Here is a 20,192-nt window from a genome sequence, read left to right on the forward strand (position 1 = left end):
TAGTGGAGTTTATCCGACACGTCTGGGTCATGGGCAGGTACCTTCCCGATTATCCCTGAGGGGAAACTATTGGACTTGTTGGTCACATAGTTGTTGAAGATAATCTCAAAGTTCTGCAGAACCGGGTCGTTGTCATTGATGTCGACTAAACGGATGTGGACTGTGGCCCGGCTGACGAGCGGAGCGGACGTGGCCTGGACCACAATAACGTACTCGGTTCTGGACTCGTAGTCGAGGTCCGTGAGGGCGGTGAGGTCGCCTTTGAAGATGTCCAGCTTGAAGACCTCTGGGATGTTCCCCTCAACGATCTGGTACATGATCTGAGCGTTGGTTCCCTCATCTGGGTCGGTGGCGCTGATCCGAGCCACGACGGAACCGACGGGACTGTTCTCCTCCACGTAGATAAACAGTTCGTCCTTCTCGAACACGGGCGCATTGTCGTTGATATCCAGCACAGACACCTGGATGTCCACCGCTGCTTTGAGAGGAGGAATCCCCTTATCCACAGCGAAGGCCTTCAGGGTATACACAGGCACGTTCTCTCTGTCTAGCTTCCTGGCTGTTCTGATGATGCCAGAGTAGGGCTCGATGAAGAAGTCCCCCTCCCCGTCATCTCCACCCTGGAAGGTGTAGCTCAGCCTTCCGTTGGACCCGGAGTCCCTGTCGGAGGCAGATATCTGGAGCACGCTGGTGTAAACGGGTGCGTCCTCAAATACAGTCCCCTGATACATGTCCCGTAGGAACTGAGGTGTGTTGTCGTTGGCATCCAGGATTATTATCTCCACATAGGTCGTATCGGACTTCTGAGGAATGCCATTGTCCCTGGCGACGATGGCTAGCGTGTACGACGCCTGGTCCTCGTAGTCTATCTCCATCTGGGTGGTGATGGCGCCCGTGTCGGGGTCGATCTTAAACTGGGGGACGTTGTCCTCCATGATGTACGTGATGCGAGCGTTTTCACCCGTGTCTTCGTCGGTGGCGCTGATGATGACCACAATGGACCCCACGGGCCGGTCCTCGCTAATCATCACCTGGTAGTTGGCGCTCTGGAACACGGGACGGTGCGTGTTGGCGTCCGTGACGTTGATGAACACCTGTGCCATGTCATAACGTGTGCCGTCTGAAGCAGTGACGGTCAGGACGTACTGGCGCTCCTGTTTGTAGTCTAAGGGTAACGCCAAGGTGATGAGCCCGCCTCCACTCTGACTGGTGATGGCAAAACGATTCCTGGTGTTTCCGCTAGAGATCTGATAGGTTACCACGCTATTTACATCCCTGTCAACGGCTGTCACTGTCAACACACTGGTCCCCACCACAGCATCCTCATTAATCTTCAGAGAATACACCTTCTCTGTGAAGGTCGGGATGTTGTCGTTCACATCTAGGACCGTGATGCTCACGCTGGCTGAGGATGACATCGCAGGCATCCCACAATCCCTTGCTTCCATGCCGAAGGTATAGAACTCGGTGGTTTCCCTGTCGAGCTCCGTGGCGACAGTGATCCACCCAGTGCTATTGTTGATGGTGAAGGGGAAACCAGGGGAGGTGTCGGTGAGATGGTACTCCAGACGGGCGTTATCCCCAGAATCAGCATCTATAGCCTGGATGTGGATTACTGAGTAGCCAATGGCCACATTCTCCAGCACAGTGGATTGAAACGGCGTGCTGACGAACATAGGAGCGTTATCATTTACGTCAACCACCTGGACCACCACCATCCCAGTCCCGTTGATCAACGGAGGCCTGCCACCATCCTGAGCTTTAATCCGTAAATTATACTCCCTAATCATCTCGTAATCCAGGGGATTAATGACATCGATGACCCCAGTGGGAGAGTGGATGTAGAACTGTCCCTTCACGTTGCCACTGATGATGCTGTAGTGGACCTTAGCGTTGTTCCCCTCATCTTTGTCCGTGGCCTGAACTTGGGTGACTTTAGAGTTGACGGCCACGTTCTCAGGGATTTGGACCACGTAACGTTTCTCACTGAACTGGGGGTAGTTGTCGTTCTCGTCCTCTACAGAGATGTTGACGGTGGCCGTGGCGCTCCGGGGTTCAGGGTCTTTCCCCTGGTCGTTGGCTTCCACGATCAGCTGGTACTGGGACATGGTCTCTCTGTCCGGCCGCTCTCTGATCCTCACTAGCCCGTGGCGCGGGTCGATCTCAAAACCCGCGTTCACTCCGTCGCCGTTGACGATTTTATAGACCATGTTGGCGTTGGAGGGTGCGTCTCCGTCGGTGGCTCTTATGGTCATGACCTCAAAGCCCACCTCCACATTCTCCCGTATGGTTACCCGGTATTCAGTCTGCTCGAACACCGGCCCGTGGTCGTTGGTGTCGCTGACCGTCACGGTGAGGTAAGACGTGGCTGAGCGCCGAGGGGAGCCGTTGTCTGTTACCATTACTTTGAAGACGTGTGTGTCTTTGACCTCTCTGTCTAAAGGCTGCACTGTTGTAATAGCACCTGTCTGAGGGTTTATTACAAAAAAGTCGTTGGACCTGCTGTCAAAGAGGGCCTCCATTCCATACTCTATTCTACCGGCCTCTCCATCATCCGGATCAGTGGCCTTCAGTGTGATGACGCGGGTCCCTGATGGTTCATTCTCGGGAACAGACACCTGGTAGTTGGGGAGCTGAAACTGGGGAGGTGTGTTCACATTTCTCCGTTTTCGGTGGTTCCATTTGCCAGGCACAATCTGGATGGTGTGTGATGATGATAACTGCCCATGGGTCTCTCCCTCAACCACCGTCACCAACCGCAAACTCACGCGCACGGAGACGCGGACGCTCCGGTCACTCAGAGCAAGCAGTGTACAATGCAAATGCACCTCTCCGTGTCCCAAACAGTAGTCTTCGTCCAGCAATAGATTACCATGTTTAAAAACTGCTCTCAAGTCTTTCCCAGTAGAACATGAGGAGGCAGAAAATTTGGTATTTCGCATAAAGGCAGGCAAAAGTTTTGTTACATTCACAAGCAAATTACCTGCGGATAAGCAGGAAGTTGCTTCCAGTTTGGAAAGGTAACTGATGTGAATGTCGAGTTTACCTATTGTGCTCTTTCTCTTGTATTTGATAAAACAGTCTTGTCCGTGTACAAATGTATTGAAATGTGTCAAAACAAAATTTTCAGACGTCAACGACCCTATCCTGATATAGACAGGCACCGGGTTCCTCAATAAACGCACACAATCCACTTTTCGGTACACACGGAGAGCTCCTTCTTGCCATTCCACTTGTAAAAAGTTCTGAATGTATCTAGGAGTTAAAGTCCTGTCGATTTTGTAAGTCCAACCGGGCCCCAGGGACAAATTTGCCAAAACGGTCCCAGTTTGTAACGTCTCCGAAAGGTGTAGCTCGAAACATCCCAGCAAGGGCACATTGAATAGAACACAAACCCAGATCCAATACATCGGTAATTCCATGGTTTTAAACTCCAACAAATCCCATTCAATTTAATCGAAACATCTCCACCAAAGCATTAACTATCCCTCTCCTTTTTTCTTTTATCCTTCATGGTGACGTTTTAAAGTGGAAACGACACTTATTATCCATAGTATCCACGGAGCGCAGTCACATGAATCTACGAGCAAAGTTTTAAATGACGACAAAATGGCTCCACCGCTCCCCCTCCTCTGAGAGCTGATTAACATAGACCTGCTGTGTTCGGCTCACCGGGACACTTTCGCAGGGGATCTTTCTCCTGGACATTCGGAAGTGTCCTGCGCATTCGGACCATTGCCATGACAATACAGAGAGCTTGTTTACAACGCGCGTTGTGTGTTTGAGGACCACTAGAACTTTGTTATGAAACTAGTTTGGTGTCATTCAAACTTTCCCCGATGTTTAGTTGTGTATTGTGTTTGTCACCTGGGGAAAATGGTACATTAGCACACAACCATCTATTGGAAAAGGTTATTAAGTAAGCTATTTGGACAATGAATCGCTATTGTCATGGTTAGTAGTCTAGAGCTCAACATTTGCATATCAATTCTGAATAAATAGTTGAAAATAATATATTGATTTAGATTTGGCCCATGTGCTTGGATTTGTATTATGGAGTTGGATTATACACATTTATGGACAGTTTATGAATGATCTATTTTCAGAATATGCATAACTCTCCAGATCATCCATTGAAATGAGATTATAATCCATAGCTTCCTCCATCCTACCATTTATGTTGGTATCCATGTCAATGTAGCCTTGTTTAACGAAAAAGTGTCCGTTGCACCTGTTTGTAATGTATGCTGCTTTAATTCATTCCAGTGGCAATTTTAGCATGTACATCTTAGTGGGGCAAAAAACTAAGTGGGATGCATGCCAGCTAAAACAATACACAACACACCACTAAATAATACAATGAACTGCACTATAAGGGTGACAAACTGCACCCAGAAACTGTTAGGGCCTACATGTTTTATTTGAACCTTTATTTAACTAGAAAAGTCAGTTAAGAACAAATTCTTATTTACAATGACGACCTACACATAAAGCTGTCCCAACACCTTACCACTGCTACACCTGTCTATCAACGGAGCCTTGTCTGGCAGCGACACAGTTCACTCAGCCTCATTTACTGCCTTTAAAAAAAACACATAGCTGATATGGCTGACTTGCTTAAACAAATGTGGTTTCTAATACCAATTGAAATTTACAAACTATGGCGACAAGCAGATAAGAGGCAATCCGTCATTTCGATTAAGACATTAATGAGCGGGCTAGGTTGGACGTAGCCAATATAACTATTTGTTTAGCACTTTTCAAAAGCACAGCGACAGAATTCAGAACATGGGCCGTTCTTACAGTGTTCTTTCTGTTCACCAAGTCAGAACCATAGGATAAATAAAGGGGATATATAAGCAGACAATGAAAGCTCTTACAAAATTCAATGATTACATTCCTCGTAAATGGGTTATATGCACCAAAGTCTCAACAGTAGGGTGAAATTAAGAGGGGTAAATAGACCAAATTATTAGGGTGAGGCACATGGCCTACTAACAGCTTACTACACATCATACACTTAGTATTACTTAGCTACAGTATACAGCTCCCTGGCATATTACATCATTTATTCAGCAGCATACAAGATATTTTTGGACTTACCTTGTGCTGTGCTCACTTGAACAGGAAGGTGGCACAGTTGTCCTTCGTGGGCAAATCTTGTCATCAAAGTCTGGCATTCTCTGGATTTATGGTGCTTTCAAGACAACTGGGAACTCTGGGGAAAAAACAAGGTCGAATCATGATGACGTCATTGATCTTCAGGTCGTAGCTCTAGAAAGAGGCCCAAGTTCCCGACTTTCAATTCCGAGTTGGATGACCATTCAAAGCGTATTTCCAGTCTGAGCTTTTTTCCGGAACTCCCAGTTGTCTTGAAGTCAAGATTTAGCAGTTTCGAGTTAACGGTTTCTTTTTAGCTAAAAATGTGGGTTTCAAAACAGGCCCTGAATAACAGGTTGCTACTGATTCAATCACAACTTTTGGCAAATTGTAGGTTTTAATCCCATGGATATCACATCACCAAGGTATGCATGAAACTAAATAATGCATAACCTGCAAAGCCATTGAACAGGTACAGGTAACGACCAAATTAAAGAAAACACCAACATAAAGTGTCTTAAAAGGGGGTTGGGCCACCACGAGCCAGAATTGCTTCAATGCACCTTGGCATAGATTCTACAAGAGTCTGGAACTCTATTGGAGGAATGCGATACCATTCTTCCATAAGAAATTCCATAAATTGGTGTTTTGTAGATGGTGGTGGAAAACACTGTCTCAAGCACCACTCCAGAATCTCCCATAAGTGTTCAATTGGGTTGAGATCTGGTGACGACCATGGCATATGGTTTACATCATTTTCATCAAACCATTGTGGATGGGGGCATTGTCATCCTATAGGGGCAAAGCCATGGCAGCCAAAATAATGTGCTCCCCAGCATGTTATACACCCTAACTAAGCATAATGATATGTTAATTGCTTAATTAACTCAGGAACCACAACATACGTTGTATCCTAAATTTACTCCAGTGTTTCCATTATTTTGGTAGTTACCTGTACATTCCACCTGGTATAACATAAATTACGTTAATTTAACCACCAGAAACAGTGCATAGGCAAAGTATAGGTTAAGTATAAGTTGTACGTGTTCGCCCCCTTGTGGCGAGGGAGGAAGAGGACGTGAAATAGTAGCCATGGAGGTTATAGTGAAGTGACACATACTTTAGCTGGATTTCTTCAGTGAGGTTTTCTGCTGGCCACAAAAATGCAAGAAATCACTTATAATTTAAAACAATCATAAGTTTAATCACTTGCTCTTCAGTTCTGAATTCAAGTTATTCTCTATTTACATATTGCATATTTTGTAGTAGTTGAAAAGAATGCAGTTCAATCCAAAATGTGCTTAGGTGAAATGGCACCAAATGAACAGGCACTCGACTTGTTTGGATTTTCACAAAAGCCATACATTTTTTAATATGCATTTCACATTTTGTAATAATCTGTCCAAATAAATAAATTAGACAATGAATTACCATGTGCATGATTGTACACAGTCCACACTATCAAATAATGATGTACATCACAAGTAACCTAATAGGAAGAAGTATCAACTGAGGGCAACAGTACAGAGGAAGTTTGAGTGTGTGTTTTATGACGAGTGGACAGGTTCGAAAGCATGATCAGTGTGCTCTTCTGTTCTTTATAGTAGAGGTTCAGAGAATGGGGTAAGGCTTATGGAAGTACAGTAGTCTTGTCCACTGAAGTCTGCAATGTAAGGTTAGGTCCATATCGACAGTGGATAGGCCTGGGCTTAGGTCTGTTTCTAGGAAGTCTCTCTCAGGCTCAGCTGGCTGGTTCCGGAGTCCTCTCCTTGGCCACAGGGGCTTCCTTCATGCGGTCTCGCCCCTGTTGGAGAGTGTGCTCTGTGGGGCCCAGACGGACGATCTTCCCACTTCCCAGGCACTCATCCCCCTTGTACAGCACTGCAAACTGGGGGAGATGAGCGAAGTGAATATGGAGAAATTAGAAGGGAGGGTAGTGATGAGCAGGCATTGACGGAAGCTTTGACGCAAAGCTATTCGGTCAATGTTGAGGTAGATGAGACGGGCACAGTAAATTGATGCTAGTGGGAGACATTAATGCTGAATATTAACTTCTAGTCCCTCGGAACTAACCTCCACATTTGAGCGCATACACACACCACTATTCTCTATCGCTTCATCTACCCTCACTCTGGCCTCGAGCCCAGAGCTCCAAGACAAACGCGCCTCAGCCATATTGTTCTCTCAGAGCAGTGGGTTATGGGATAGCGCATGAAGAAAGGGGGGTAATCCAAGCGTGGACAAGGCTCATTGTACCCTGACTAGAGTCTGGAGTAATCCCTGTCAGAGAAACCAGAGACGCACTGGAGCAGCTGGCTACGTTTGTTGGGCCTATGATAGGCCTTTGTTAGCTAGCTAATCAGGATCTTAAGGAATAACACACTGGGACTAACACACCAGCTCAACTAAAACCACTGTAATGGTTCATGGGTTGGCTTTACTCTTAAAAGCTGACCTAATGACAATAAATCAATTTGAAAATGGCCTAAAGAAATGTTACTCATAGTTAAAATTCTTCTGAGAACAAAACATCCCTAGAAAGTAATGAAACCAACTGCCCAAACTCTGAAAAGGGTGAGACAGGTGGCTTAATATGTGTGGGAAACAGAGAGCTTACCTGTCCTGGTGTGAGTGCTCTGATCGGCTGAGACAGCATGATCCACACAGAGCCATCCATGTTCAAGGTCACAGTGCAAGGGGCTGGAGATAAACAACCTCACTGTGTTATTAACATGTTATTAACACTTTTGAAGTGTACATTTTTGACTCAATAAAGCTGTTTTTTAAGCCGTATGGGAGGTAACGGTATTGTTTCCCACCCCCCAACTTTGTCATATCCAATTACGATTGGATGGGTCTGGGAGAGGCGAAGGTCGAGTCATGCGTCCTCCGAAACATGACGTGCCAAATCGTGCTCCTTATAACACCCGCCCGAATAACCCGTTAACCAGGAAACACCATTCAACTAGCACCCGGGCCCACTACAAGGAGACGCTAGAGCGCGATAAGCAAAGTAAAGCCCCCCCCAGCCAAACCCTCCCTTAACCCTGATGACGCTTGACCAAATTTGCGCCGCCCTGTGGGACTCCCTGTCACGGCAGGTTGTGACACAGCCTGGGATCGAACCTGGGTCTGTAGTGACGCTGCGACTGCGATGCAGTGCATTAGACCGCTGCGCCACTCGGGAGGTAAAGGTATTGTTAATGACACATCCTTACAAATTGTGTCTGGCCCTAACTTGTTATTTCACTCACTGAGAGGCATCTGGTGGATGAAGCGGAAGTGACACTCCATCATCTTAGTCTGGATCAGCTCAGTGGGAGGGTCCTCCGTTATCCAATGGAAACGATCTGTTCGTACCGTGTCTCTGAATAGAGCCGGGTGATTGGTGGTCGGACCCTGATGTTAGGGAGTTTAGAATCAGAATCCCATTGAGAATCAACAGCAAGGAGGTGGGAGATCTGCCTGTATTGTAGTTGGGCCGGTTGTTTAGGACAAAATGAGGTATAACAGTATTGAAGAGGTAGAAACCATTCCTTACCACAAACACTTCTCCAGTAGTAATGTCTTTGTCCACAACAAACCATGCATCCCTCTGCCCACCAATCCTAGCCCTTTGGCCTAGTGTCAGGGTGAACCAACCTGAAAGGAAGTAGGGGATGAGAACCAGTCGTTAATGTAAAGGTTTACTATTGGAAGAGCAGTACTCTTATAAGGATAGTGGGACAAGCACTACCATAGAAGATACCACTGAGGATATCACACAGCATTACCTTGATGTTCCCCCATGATCTTGCCATCCTCAATGGAGACAAAGTTCCCCGGTTTTGGCTCTAAATACTGACAGAAAAACAGGAATGCAGATATTATCACAAACATGTTTATTTATTACTATGACCAGTGTATCTCAATAATGAACTTCATACAGTAGTTGTTTTCTTCATACAGTGTGTGTATTTGAATTCCATACCTCTAGAATGAAATCCTCAAATTTCCTTTCTCCAATAAAGCAGATGCCCATACTCTGGAAACAGATGATACTCAGTGTTGCCACACAGTCCACAAAAAAAAATGACTTTGTAAGATGTAATCTATGTCAATACAGTGTAATTAGGGTGTAGGCCAAACAACAACGATGCAATTAAATTATGTTAAACTTTCGTTAATCTGTAGGCAGCTCAGAGAGGAGAGATGATCAATGCTTTATCTACACTCCTGTCCGTATGCACTTGGGACAGCGAAACTAACATTTTACATTTGGCTCTATACTCCAGCATTTTAGATTTGAGATCAAATGTTTCATATGAGGTGAATGTACAGCATGTCACCTTTTTTTGTACACATTTATTTTACAGCTGAGAAAGGAAAGCACTTGTCCCCAACCCCATGTGAAGAAGTCACATGTATTTGGACAAATTCACTAATAGTGTATCAATAACAGGGGACATTAGCATTTTTGGGAGGGTATGACCTTTATTCATGATTTTGGGGGTATGATCATCATTATTCATGAATGATTATCCGTAATCATGGTAGCATGCACATTAAGACCAGATACCACGCCCTAACAGGCTATTTTTCCCCTTTACTCATATCAGAATGAAACTTTACCAGTTGAAAAGTAAAACATTTTGATTTAAAAATATGCAAATCCTCAATAAGTATAAAACACTTCACACGTATGACGGATGCATATACGCCTTGATCATACCAACAGCGTCATTGCGCAAAATGTTATGCAGAATCATCTGGATGTGTGTGCGACAAAAGTTCAACATTCACCTGCTGCCATTTTTGTCAAGAGGTCCACACATATGATCGATAAATCCAACCTACACAGAATGCAGTCCAACTGACTCTGCAACACAATCCTGCAAGTCGAACGCAGCGTTCCATTGGAAATGAATGTACTTCTGGTGTACCAAACGGCAATGACACTGTCGGGGTGACGGAGGCGATATTTTGCATAGAACTTACAGATAAAACGCCACAAGATATCAAAAAAGGCCTTTGGACAAGTCTGGCTATAAGTCCTAAGAACCAGTGTGTGGAATAATGTAAATGTACCTCCTTTGAAGGCTGAGAAAAAGGTCATTTTGAGAAAATGGCCGATAAAGACAGGCCGGGCAAAGTTGAATTACTGTTTAATGGATGCCTTTTTTCTGCAAAAAATTTAAATAAATAATCAGATGTGTTATTTTTCTGGCAATATGTGCAGCGCTTTGTCTATAATGCACTGTCCACTCTCCCAAGTTGATGCCCAAGAGACCAAACAGCCTCAGATCATGCGCTCAGATCATGTTTGAGACTCCGATTGGACAGTGTAACACACAAGCTCACACCTGCAGGTGACGTGCCGATGTTCAATTTCTCTCTCGTGCCGTCATGGCTGAAGCCAGTGCAAATTCCTACTATTTGTGTGTTCAGGTTAAACGTGGGACGTCGCTCATTATAAACAAACAGTCTTAAATTGATGTTTAATGCATCATTTTCAGATCTATTAGAAGTGATTAATAGATAAAACAACAATGTCATTGAACCAATTGACTGGCCAGAGATCAGGGCATTCATCAGCAAAGACGCAGTGCAAGCTGACAGTACTTTTTGAAATCAAAATTATGGATGAAATCGAAGTGTGTCAGCTATATGGTATATTTGCGATTCATAACTTACATTTGAAAAAAGGTACTACCAGGAGTAGTAGGCCAGCCGATAACATCAAGGTGGAATGCGTTTGAAGTGATGCGCCGCTGAGAACAGCTGGCATGTCCAGCAAAGTACATCGCCAGTGGCACGCACACACTTCGAGCAGATCATCAGCTCCACAATGATGTGATTGACTGTCTCCAAGGTGGGGGCTTTTCGTGGCAGCCAGACGAGACAATTGAAGGAGGATGCGGTGAGCAAAGTTACTGGGCTCGAATTTAGTCAAGCTTTGGGGTCACTTAGAAATGTCCTTGTTCTAGGCCTCCTCTGTCCAGTGTCTGTGTTTTTTTGCCCATCTTAATCTTTCCCTTTTATTGGCCAGTCTGAGATATACGTTTGTCTTTGCAACCCTGCCTAGAATTCAGCATCCCGGAGTCACCTCCTCACTGTTGGCGTTGAGACTGGTGTTTTGCGGGTACAATTTAATGAAGCTGCCCACAAAATTGCAAAAGGGTTTTCTAATGATCAATTAGCCTTCTAAAATGATAAACTTGGATTACCTAACACAACATGCCATTGGAACACAGGAGTGACGGTTGCTGATAATGGGCCTCCGAACGCCTACGTAGATATTCCATTAAAAAATGAGCCGTTTCCAGCTACAATAGTCATTTACAACATTAACAATGTCAACACTGTATTTCTGATCAATTTTATTTCTAAGTGACCCCAAATTTTTGAACGGTAGTGTAGATTGATGCTTCTAATTGTACATGTTATAAACTACACTTATGATGATGATAGGCTATACTCTATGGCTGGATTGATGTATTTTTTCCAAGACTACATTAATTTGGCAGACCTAACTTGATTGACCCTGTTTCTACAAGGCCTAGGTCTGATATGATTTAGGCCTCTTTCTAACCTCATATTAAAGTTGACATTCTGTACTTGTCGCCTCATATGAAATATTTGATCTCAAATCGAAAATGCGGGAGTACAGAGACAAATGTAAATGTTTTTGCTTTAATGCCCAAATACAGTACATACAGAGGGCAGTGTATCGGTCTGTGTGGTTAGTTACCTCTTTCTTCTTCAGGACGTGTTGGAAGCCGGCCTCGGCTGCAATCTTCTTCACGTAGTCTTTGGTGAGTCCCGACAAGGGAAAGACTGTACGCCGCAAAGCATCCTGAGAAATCTGGCTGAGGAAGAATGTCTGGTCCTTAAAACGGTCCGCTCCCTGGTACAACCTCACCGCTTCAACGGAGATAACAAAGGGTTAAAAATCTGAGATACCAATCTAATGACAGCCCTATAATAATCGGTCCCTATATCAAATATAACCAATGGTGGTACTCATTCAAGTTCCCTGATTTTCTCTACACATATCAAATGTCTACAGGCTTACAGATAAAAGCCTTTCACATATAAAACTCGGTACCCTGGACCGTTTTTGAGAATTCTACAGAACATATTCTGATTTCACAAGGCCTGAAAATAACCGTTTCAGGGTGTGATTAGCAAGACGCACATTCTACACGACGTTAGCGAGCTAGCTTCTTTACAACGGGCAAAAAAGTAGCCACGCGGCAGCGCGAGTCGCGTCACAATACCTGGTACCTAGGTCCTGGATCTTGGACCCGCTACTCACGCAAGTCCAGGTTTCATTTCAACCAGGGTTTGTTTGCATTTCACACATACTTTATAGCGCTGATCAGGGTACCAAACGCTCAAGGATCATAAGGGGATACAGTGAGGGAAAAAAGTATTTGATCCCCTGCTGATGTTGTACTTTTGCCCACTGACAAAGAAATGATCAGTCTATCATGTTAATGGTAGGTTTATTTGAACAGTTAGAGACAGAATAACAACAACAAAAATCCAGAAAAACGCATCTCAAAAATGTTATAAATTGATTTGCATTTTAATGAGGGAAATAAATATTTGACCCCTCTGCAAAACATGACTTAGTACTTGGTGGCAAACCCATCTGACCACAACACTTTCATCCAGTTGTTCTCTGAATCATTCAGATGTTCATTGGCAAACTTCAGACGGGCATGTATATGGGCTTTCTTGAGCAGGGGGACCTTGCGGCCGCTGCAGGATTTCAGACCTTCACGGCTTAGTGTGTTACCAATTGTTTTCTTGGTGACTATGGTCCCAGCTGCCTTGAGATCATTGACAAGATCCTCCCGTGTAGTTCTGGGCTGATTCCTCACCGTTTTCATGATCATTGCAACTCCACGAGGTGAGATCTTGCATGGAGCCTCAGGCTGAGGCAGATTGACAGTTCTTTTGTGTTTCTTCCATTTGCGAATAATCACACCAACTGTTGTCACCTTCTCACCAAGCTGCTTGGCGATGGTCTTGTAGCCCATTCCAGCCTTGTGTAGGTTCTGTGGACAGGTGTCTTTCATACAGGTAACAAACTGAGATTAGGAGCACTCCCTTTAAGAGTGTGCTCCTAATCTCAGCTTGTTACCTGTATAAAAGACACCTGGGAGCCAGAACTCTTTCTGATTGGGAGGGGGGGGTCAAATACTTATTTCCCCTCATTAAAATGCAAATCAACATTTTTGACATGCGTTTTTCTGGATTTTTTTGTTGTTATTCTGGGTCTCACTGTTCAAATAAACCTACCATTGAAATTATAGACTGATAATTTCTTTGTCAGTGGGCAAACGTACAAAATCAGCAGGGAATCAAATACTTTTTCCCCCTCACTGTAAGTGAAAGCACCCAAAGTCTCCATATTGTTATAGAGGTAAGATTGACATAATAATAATAATATGAGTATGAGAAAAGCACAGAAAGATGTTGAGAGGAGGTTGTTGTTGTTCTTACGGTTCCGGATCTCAAAGCGGTCTCTGAAGACATGTTTAGGGGGAGGAGCCACATGACTCTGTTGGAAGACATCTTCATCCTCCTGGGATGTCCTGGCATAGTGGCCTGTCGCCATGGCATCAGCTCCTAGGGGGGAAATCAGCAACAACACAATATTGTCTATTTTTTTTGTACAAGCTCAGTTTCTTTAATGGTACTTGAAGGTCTTAGCATACTCAGATGTTCTTCATAATATAATGCATAGTAATACTGAGCATTATTACGCTACATACCCAAGCCGTTGATGGCATAATTGTAGAAGTGGTTGAATTTGATGTGTTTGTTGCACAGAATGTCTGGATTTGGTGTCCTGCCCTTCTCATATTCCTTCAAAAGATTGCTGAAGAAAGGAGACATTGGTCAGACATTGAGAAACAGAGCAATCTGGGGTTGGTGGGTATAATTTGTGGAACGTTCCAACAGGAATCTCTTCCAAAAACGTTGTAAATAACAAGGTTGCCAACAAACAACGCACATACAAAGTTGTAGAGCGGTAGAATAAGATACCAGGTAGGGAGTGGGCTATTTCATTAAGTTTTTCACTCACCACGTTTATGCTGAAAAATGTCTGTCCTCACTCTGGTAGTCTATGGATAAACATTAAGAATACGCTACATGGTGAGTTGATGCCTATTCGGCAGCTAGTTAGCTAGGTGAATTGATTATGCTACTTTGTATGCGTTGTTTGTTGGCAACCTTGTACTTTACAACGTTTTTGGAACTGATTCCTATTGGAACGTTCCATAAATTATACCCATCCATCTGGGGTATATTCACTATCAGATTCCTGTTGGAACGTTCCACAAATTATACCCATCCTTCTGGAGTATATTCACTATCAGATTCCTGTTGGAACGTTCCACAAATTATACCCATCCATCTGGGATATATTCACTATCAGATTCCTGTTGGAACGTTCCACAAATTATACCCATCCATCTGGGGTATATTCACTATCAGATTCCTGTTGGAACGTTCCACAAATTATACCCATCCATCTGGAGTATATTCACTATCAGATTCCTGTTGGAACGTTCCACAAATTATACCCATCCATCTGGGGTATATTCACTATCAGATTCCTGTTGGAACGTTCCACAAATTATACCCATCCTTCTGGGGTATATTCACTATCAGATTCCTGTTGGAACGTTCCACAAATTATACCCATCCATCTGGGGTATATTCACTATCAGATTCCTGTTGGAACGTTCCACAAATTATACCCATCCTTCTGGGGTATATTCACTATCAGATTCCTGTTGGAACGTTCCACAAATTATACCCATCCATCTGGGGTATATTCACTATCAGATTCCTGTTGGAACGTTCCACAAATTATACCCATCCATCTGGGGTATATTCACTATCAGATTCCTGTTGGAACGTTCCACAAATTATACCCAGCCATCTGGGGTATATTCACTATCAGATTCCTGTTGGAACGTTCCACAAATTATATCCACCCATCTGGGGTATATTCATTTATCAGATTCTGTTGCAAACGGAAAACGTTTTGCAACGAAAATGTGTGTTTCTATTGGACAAATTCAGATAGGTCGCTTCCCATTTCGTTCCATTTTCTCTGTTTGGTTCTTAAACGGTAAACGGTTTCCTTTGCAAGACAATGAACACACCCCATATCTAGCCTTGTGACACCAACCTAATCCCGTGATAACTCACATTATTTCAATTAAAGTGAGTGCAGCTGTCTGCTTAGCCGGGCTACAACTGTTCCAATTATACAGATTTAACAATCATCTAATTAAGGAGGATACCTACGTGAACACTTCGTGCCAGTACTCTTTGACGTAGGACACTTGATGGAAAGGTATGTCCAGATTCTGGCACACTTTGTAGGCATCTTCACAGTCCTTTTCGGATGAACACACCCCATTCTCATCCAGGGAATCCCAGTTCTTCATAAACACTCCAGTAACGTGGTACCCTGTCAATAAAACAAGCCAATGGGAAGACGTGAAACTTACAGTAAACAAGAAACATTAGATATAAAATAAAACATATTCCGTTAACTCATTTTTTCTTAAATGTCAGTTTATTTGTATCGTCTCAATGAGTTTAGCTAACGTTAATGTTGAGTATTCCAGTGAAGAAACGTCTCACCTCTTCTTCTGAGTAACAAAGCCGTTACAGAGCTGTCAACTCCCCCAGACATCGCGCACACGACATGTCTCACGACACTCATGATTTGTCGCAACTATTTGCCAGGAAAATACGTTTTGAATCGACTAATTCAGGTTACAGCTTAACTTTAACTTTTTCGGATAGACGCGGCCATTTCTTCGTTCCGTCTCAAAACAATGTCCGACTAGAAACAAGTCGCGTGTTGCTTTACCTACAGAATAACTGTAACACTGTGTAAACATAACGGAGCTGTTGAAATTCTGTTCCGTAAATTGGATACAAATCTCGAAAATCCAAACATTTGCATATATTTTTCGAAAGTATCAAGGTACGTTGACAAGAATTATTGCATGTCTCTGATTATATTGACTGTTACACCCGCAAAAGTGGAATATATTGCACAAATGTGTAGATCTGTAGTAACAGTTCCACCATATCAATGGTGAGATCATTTTGTGTTACGTGATTTCATTAACGTTAACTCTTTTTGCAAGTATTAACAGAGCAGACGAATGAAACAATATATAATGTTTAATGGTGGAAAGGAGCTAAGCAAGTCATAAGTATAATCCTTCTCATTAAATCAAATGTTGTTGGTCACATACACGTGATTAAGCAGGGTGTAGCGAAATGCTTGTGCTTTTAGCCCCGACAGTGCAGTAATATATTATAAATTACACAACATATACCCAATACACACAAATCCAAGTAGGAATGAATTAAGACTATGTACATATGGACGAGTGATGTCAGAGCGGAACGGACTAAGATGGAGTAGAATAGTATAGAAAACAGTATATACATATGAGATGAGTAATGCCAGATATGTCAACATTATTAAAGTCACTAGTGTTTCATTCCTTAAAGTGGCCAGTGATTCCTAGTTTATGCCTAAAGGCAGCAGCCTCTAATGTGCTAGTGATGGCTGTTTAACAGTCTGATGGCCTTGAAATAGAAGCTGTTTTTCAGTCTCTCGGTCCCAGCTTTGATGCACCTGTACTGACCTCGCCTTCTGAATGATAGCGGTGGTGAACAGGTAGTGGCTCGGGTGCTTAAAGTGTCCCGGAGGGCAGCTAGTTTGCCCCCGGTAATGCGTTGGGCAGACCGCACCACCCTCTGGAGAGCCTTGGGGTTGCAGGTGGTGCAGTTGCCGTACCAGGCGGTGATACAGCCCGACAGGATGCTTTCAATTGTGCATCTGTAAAAGTTTGTAAGGGTTTTAGGTGACACGCCAAATTTCTTTAGCCTTCTGAGGTTGAAGAGGCTCTGTTGCGCCTTCTTCACCACACTGTCTGTGTGGGGGGTCCATTTCAGTTTGTCAGTGATGTGTAGGCCAAGGAACTTGAAGCTGGTGTGCACCCTCAGCTGTTTTCTGAAGTCCACAATCATCTCCTTTGTTTTGTTGATGTTGAGTGAGAGGTTGTTTTCTATGCAAATTAATGACTGGTTTTAGGATAATCCCACCAAAGACTGTTTCGAACCACTTTGATACAACTCTGTGGTTGTCTTCAAGCATGGTGGACGTGCCACTATCAGTGAAAGCCATCACTTTGGATCTGCTAAGAGATGCCAGAGAGACAGTGAGGACCAGTCCTTTGGGAGTCATCAACACTCCTATGATCCCATGGTGCCAAACAACACTACCGCTCAACATCCCCTGTAACATCCACATCAAACTGGAGAACATGCAGAGAACTGGTGAGTTTGTGTATGAATTAGATGCCTTAGTCAGACACATTTACATTACTGCTGTACAAGTTTCAATTAATAATGTAGGCTGTTTTGTGGTAGATATATCGATAGACATGGTTGATGTTGGACATTGAGAGTGATACAATAACAGCAGTTTCATGTCATTGTGTTAATTGCCAGGTTCGTTTAAGATAAGAGGAGTGGCCAACCAGTTTGCCAGGAGACCAAAAGGAGCCCATTTTGTCACCATGTCTGCAGGGAACTATGGGAAGTCTTTTGCGTATGCCTCTAAACACTACGGCTCCAAGGGGAAAGTGGTGATGCCAGAGACAGCCCCTGTATCCAGATCTACACTCATACAAGTCAGGTTCTTCTTTCCAATTGACTGCTTCAGTCTTTAATTGTATCACCTAAAATGACACGTCTGAAAATAACCAAACATATCGGTCCATTCGCTCCAGAATTTTGGATGTGAGGTGGAACGGGTGCCTACAACCTGTATGATGAACGTGGTGAATCGTTGTGTCCAGGAGGAAAACATGACGTTCCTCCACTCATATGACGACCTGGACCTGATTGCAGGACATGCCAGGTATAGAACAGCCGAACAAGGCAACACAACCAGCTTCCTCTTTTAGAGGGAAAATAAAATGCTGGTCTGTCTCTCGCTGTCTGTCTCTCTCACTCCCCACCCTCTCTCCCTCCCCCTCTCTCTGTGCTGCAGTCTAGGTTTTGAAGTACTGGAGGTGATGCCCCAGCCTGATGTAGTGGTGGTGTGCTGTGGAGGAGGAGGTCTACTGGCTGGGGTGGCTGCTGCCATCAAATTGGCCGGCTGCGAGAAGACAAGGATCTATGGGGTAGAGCCAGAAGGAGGTACTTAACACCTGTGGTTTAAATCTCACCAAGACAATATCAGGCAGGGCTTTTTACAACTAAGATACACCACAAACTGATATACATGAACATACACATGGGACAATATAGTGAGGGGTTGATATACAGTATGACCATTTTGTTGACCTTCATTTCCTGTCTTTGATTCATTAGCCTGCACCATGTACAAAAGTTTCATCGAGAAGAAGCCTGTAGGCATGGACACCAAGAGCATCGCGTCAGGACTGGCTCCACCTTTTGCAGGTGCAGTACATTGGCTAGACCTAAATAAATCCTAAAAGATCAGGACATAAGAGGGAACAACTTTGTCTTCATCTGGAATGAACCATAGCCAAGCAAACAAATCTGCGAAGTGTGACTTCTTCTACCTGTGCTAACTCCCTGATGTGCTTTGTACCATAAGTCACGTAAAGGTTAAAACATCTACCATTGCTAACTGCCTGGTGTGTTGCTGTCCCCCCCCCCAGGCACCCTGCCCTACGAGCTGTGCCAGCGCTACGTTGAGGAGATCGTACTGGTGAGCGATGAGGAGATCAAGGCTGCCGTGTCGACCCTGTACAGGGCGGGGCTCCTGGTGGAACCGTCAGGGTCCGCGGCATTCGCAGCCATCGCTAACGACAGAATCCCTGACATTGCTGGGAGGAACGTGGTGGTCATCCTCAGTGGAGGAAACATCGGCAAAGACGAGCTCACTAACTTCCCTGATTGAATATCTAGTTACTTACTTACTTAGGAATTGTTCTACTCATGAAGCATAGGCCACAACAGTTTTCCAGTGTATTTAGTCCCGGGTGATTTGTTCAAGTTCTCCTCATGCGTTTCCCCATTGAATATTCACAAAGTTATTATAACAGTGACTACTACAGAGAATAAAGAATGATTATTCCAACCAGTCTGAGTTAGGAGAAATGATGCATTCTTATTTTACTACATTGACTGTTACAGAGAAGAAAGAATGACCATTGCTCTAACCAGCTAAAGTTAGGTGCAAATCATGCATTATTTTTCTCACTAATACTTTTTATACTGTGATAGTATCTTTTTGCCAATAAACTATGCAATGTATTCAAATATCAGGGAACATATGCTGTGTTTGATCACTGAAATGTCAACAACTCAACTGTGCTCTTTGTTCAACCGAAAGACAAATTCTCATGTCCATACTGCATAGCAATCACTTGATGGGGTGTATACTAGGCATGTAAAGAAGCACACATGCCTAGGTAACACTATTAATGAATCAGAGTTAACAAATAACAAAACTATGAGTAGCCCATAACCTCCCACCTACAACCAGACCCCTTTTATCCAGCCTTGTTCTAAAATGGATAACATGTTGTTTTTTCCTCATCAATCTACACACAACACCTAATGTCAAAGCGAAACAGGGTGTTAGAAATTTTTGCACATTTATTAAATGAAAAATAGCAATACCTTATTTACATAAGTATTCAGATCCTTTGTTATGAGACTCAACATTCAGCTCCGGTGCATCCTGTTTCCATTGATCATCCTTGAGATGTATCTACAACTTGATTGGAGTCCACATGTGTTAAATTATATTGATTGGAAAGGCACACACCTGTCTATATAAGGTCCCACAGTTGACAGTGCATGTCAGAGCAAAAACCAAGCCATGAGGTCGAAGGAATTGTCCGTAGAGCACCGAGATAGGATTGTGTCGAGGCACCGATCTGGGAAAGGGTACCACAAAATGTCTGCAGCACTGAAAGTCCCAAAGAACACAGTGGCCTCCATCATTCTTAAATGGAAGAAGTTTGGAACGACCAACGTCCTAGAGCTGGCCGCCCAGCCAAACTGAGAAGGGC

General features: G+C 43.8%; 3 protein-coding genes across 6 annotated transcripts in view; 1 reads left to right on the forward strand and 2 right to left on the reverse strand.

Annotated features, from left to right (window-relative positions):
- LOC115106865 (cadherin EGF LAG seven-pass G-type receptor 1-like) overlaps positions 1-3,632 on the reverse strand; it is a 126,847-nt gene extending 123,215 nt beyond the window's left edge. For all 3 annotated transcript variants that reach the window (XM_065008133.1, XM_065008132.1, XM_029630033.2), the window contains exon 1: positions 1-3,632. This exon is cut by the window's left edge and continues 125 nt beyond it. In XM_065008133.1, the coding sequence (XP_064864205.1) occupies positions 1-3,422 (3,422 nt within the window). In that variant the 5' untranslated portion in view covers positions 3,423-3,632.
- A 2,645-nt stretch (positions 3,633-6,277) lies between these two features.
- Positions 6,278-15,945, reverse strand: trmu (tRNA 5-methylaminomethyl-2-thiouridylate methyltransferase). The gene is made up of 11 exons (XM_029630035.2): positions 15,757-15,945; positions 15,415-15,580; positions 13,866-13,972; positions 13,594-13,719; positions 11,831-12,003; positions 9,071-9,124; positions 8,874-8,940; positions 8,642-8,742; positions 8,355-8,499; positions 7,718-7,800; positions 6,278-6,988 (listed from the first exon to the last, which is right to left on the reverse strand). Exons 1-11 carry the CDS (start codon positions 15,836-15,838, stop codon positions 6,842-6,844), a joined length of 1,251 nt encoding a protein of 416 aa, XP_029485895.1. The 5' UTR covers positions 15,839-15,945; the 3' UTR covers positions 6,278-6,841.
- On the forward strand, positions 15,362-19,434 carry srr (serine racemase). 2 transcript variants are annotated; one of them, XM_029630036.2, is made up of 7 exons: positions 15,362-15,463; positions 17,291-17,475; positions 17,650-17,831; positions 17,931-18,061; positions 18,194-18,342; positions 18,517-18,606; positions 18,831-19,434. In XM_029630036.2, exons 1-7 carry the CDS (start codon positions 15,456-15,458, stop codon positions 19,070-19,072), a joined length of 987 nt encoding a protein of 328 aa, XP_029485896.1. In that variant the 5' UTR covers positions 15,362-15,455; the 3' UTR covers positions 19,073-19,434. The 2 variants fall into 2 exon arrangements, with proteins under 2 accessions (XP_029485896.1, XP_029485897.1); XM_029630037.2 differs by lacking the exon at positions 15,362-15,463 and adding an exon at positions 15,949-16,105.
- The last annotated feature ends 758 nt before the right edge of the window (positions 19,435-20,192 follow it).

This window comes from Oncorhynchus nerka, linkage group LG23 (assembly GCF_034236695.1).
Source record: "Oncorhynchus nerka isolate Pitt River linkage group LG23, Oner_Uvic_2.0, whole genome shotgun sequence".
Classification (NCBI taxonomy): Eukaryota; Metazoa; Chordata; class Actinopteri; order Salmoniformes; family Salmonidae; genus Oncorhynchus; species Oncorhynchus nerka.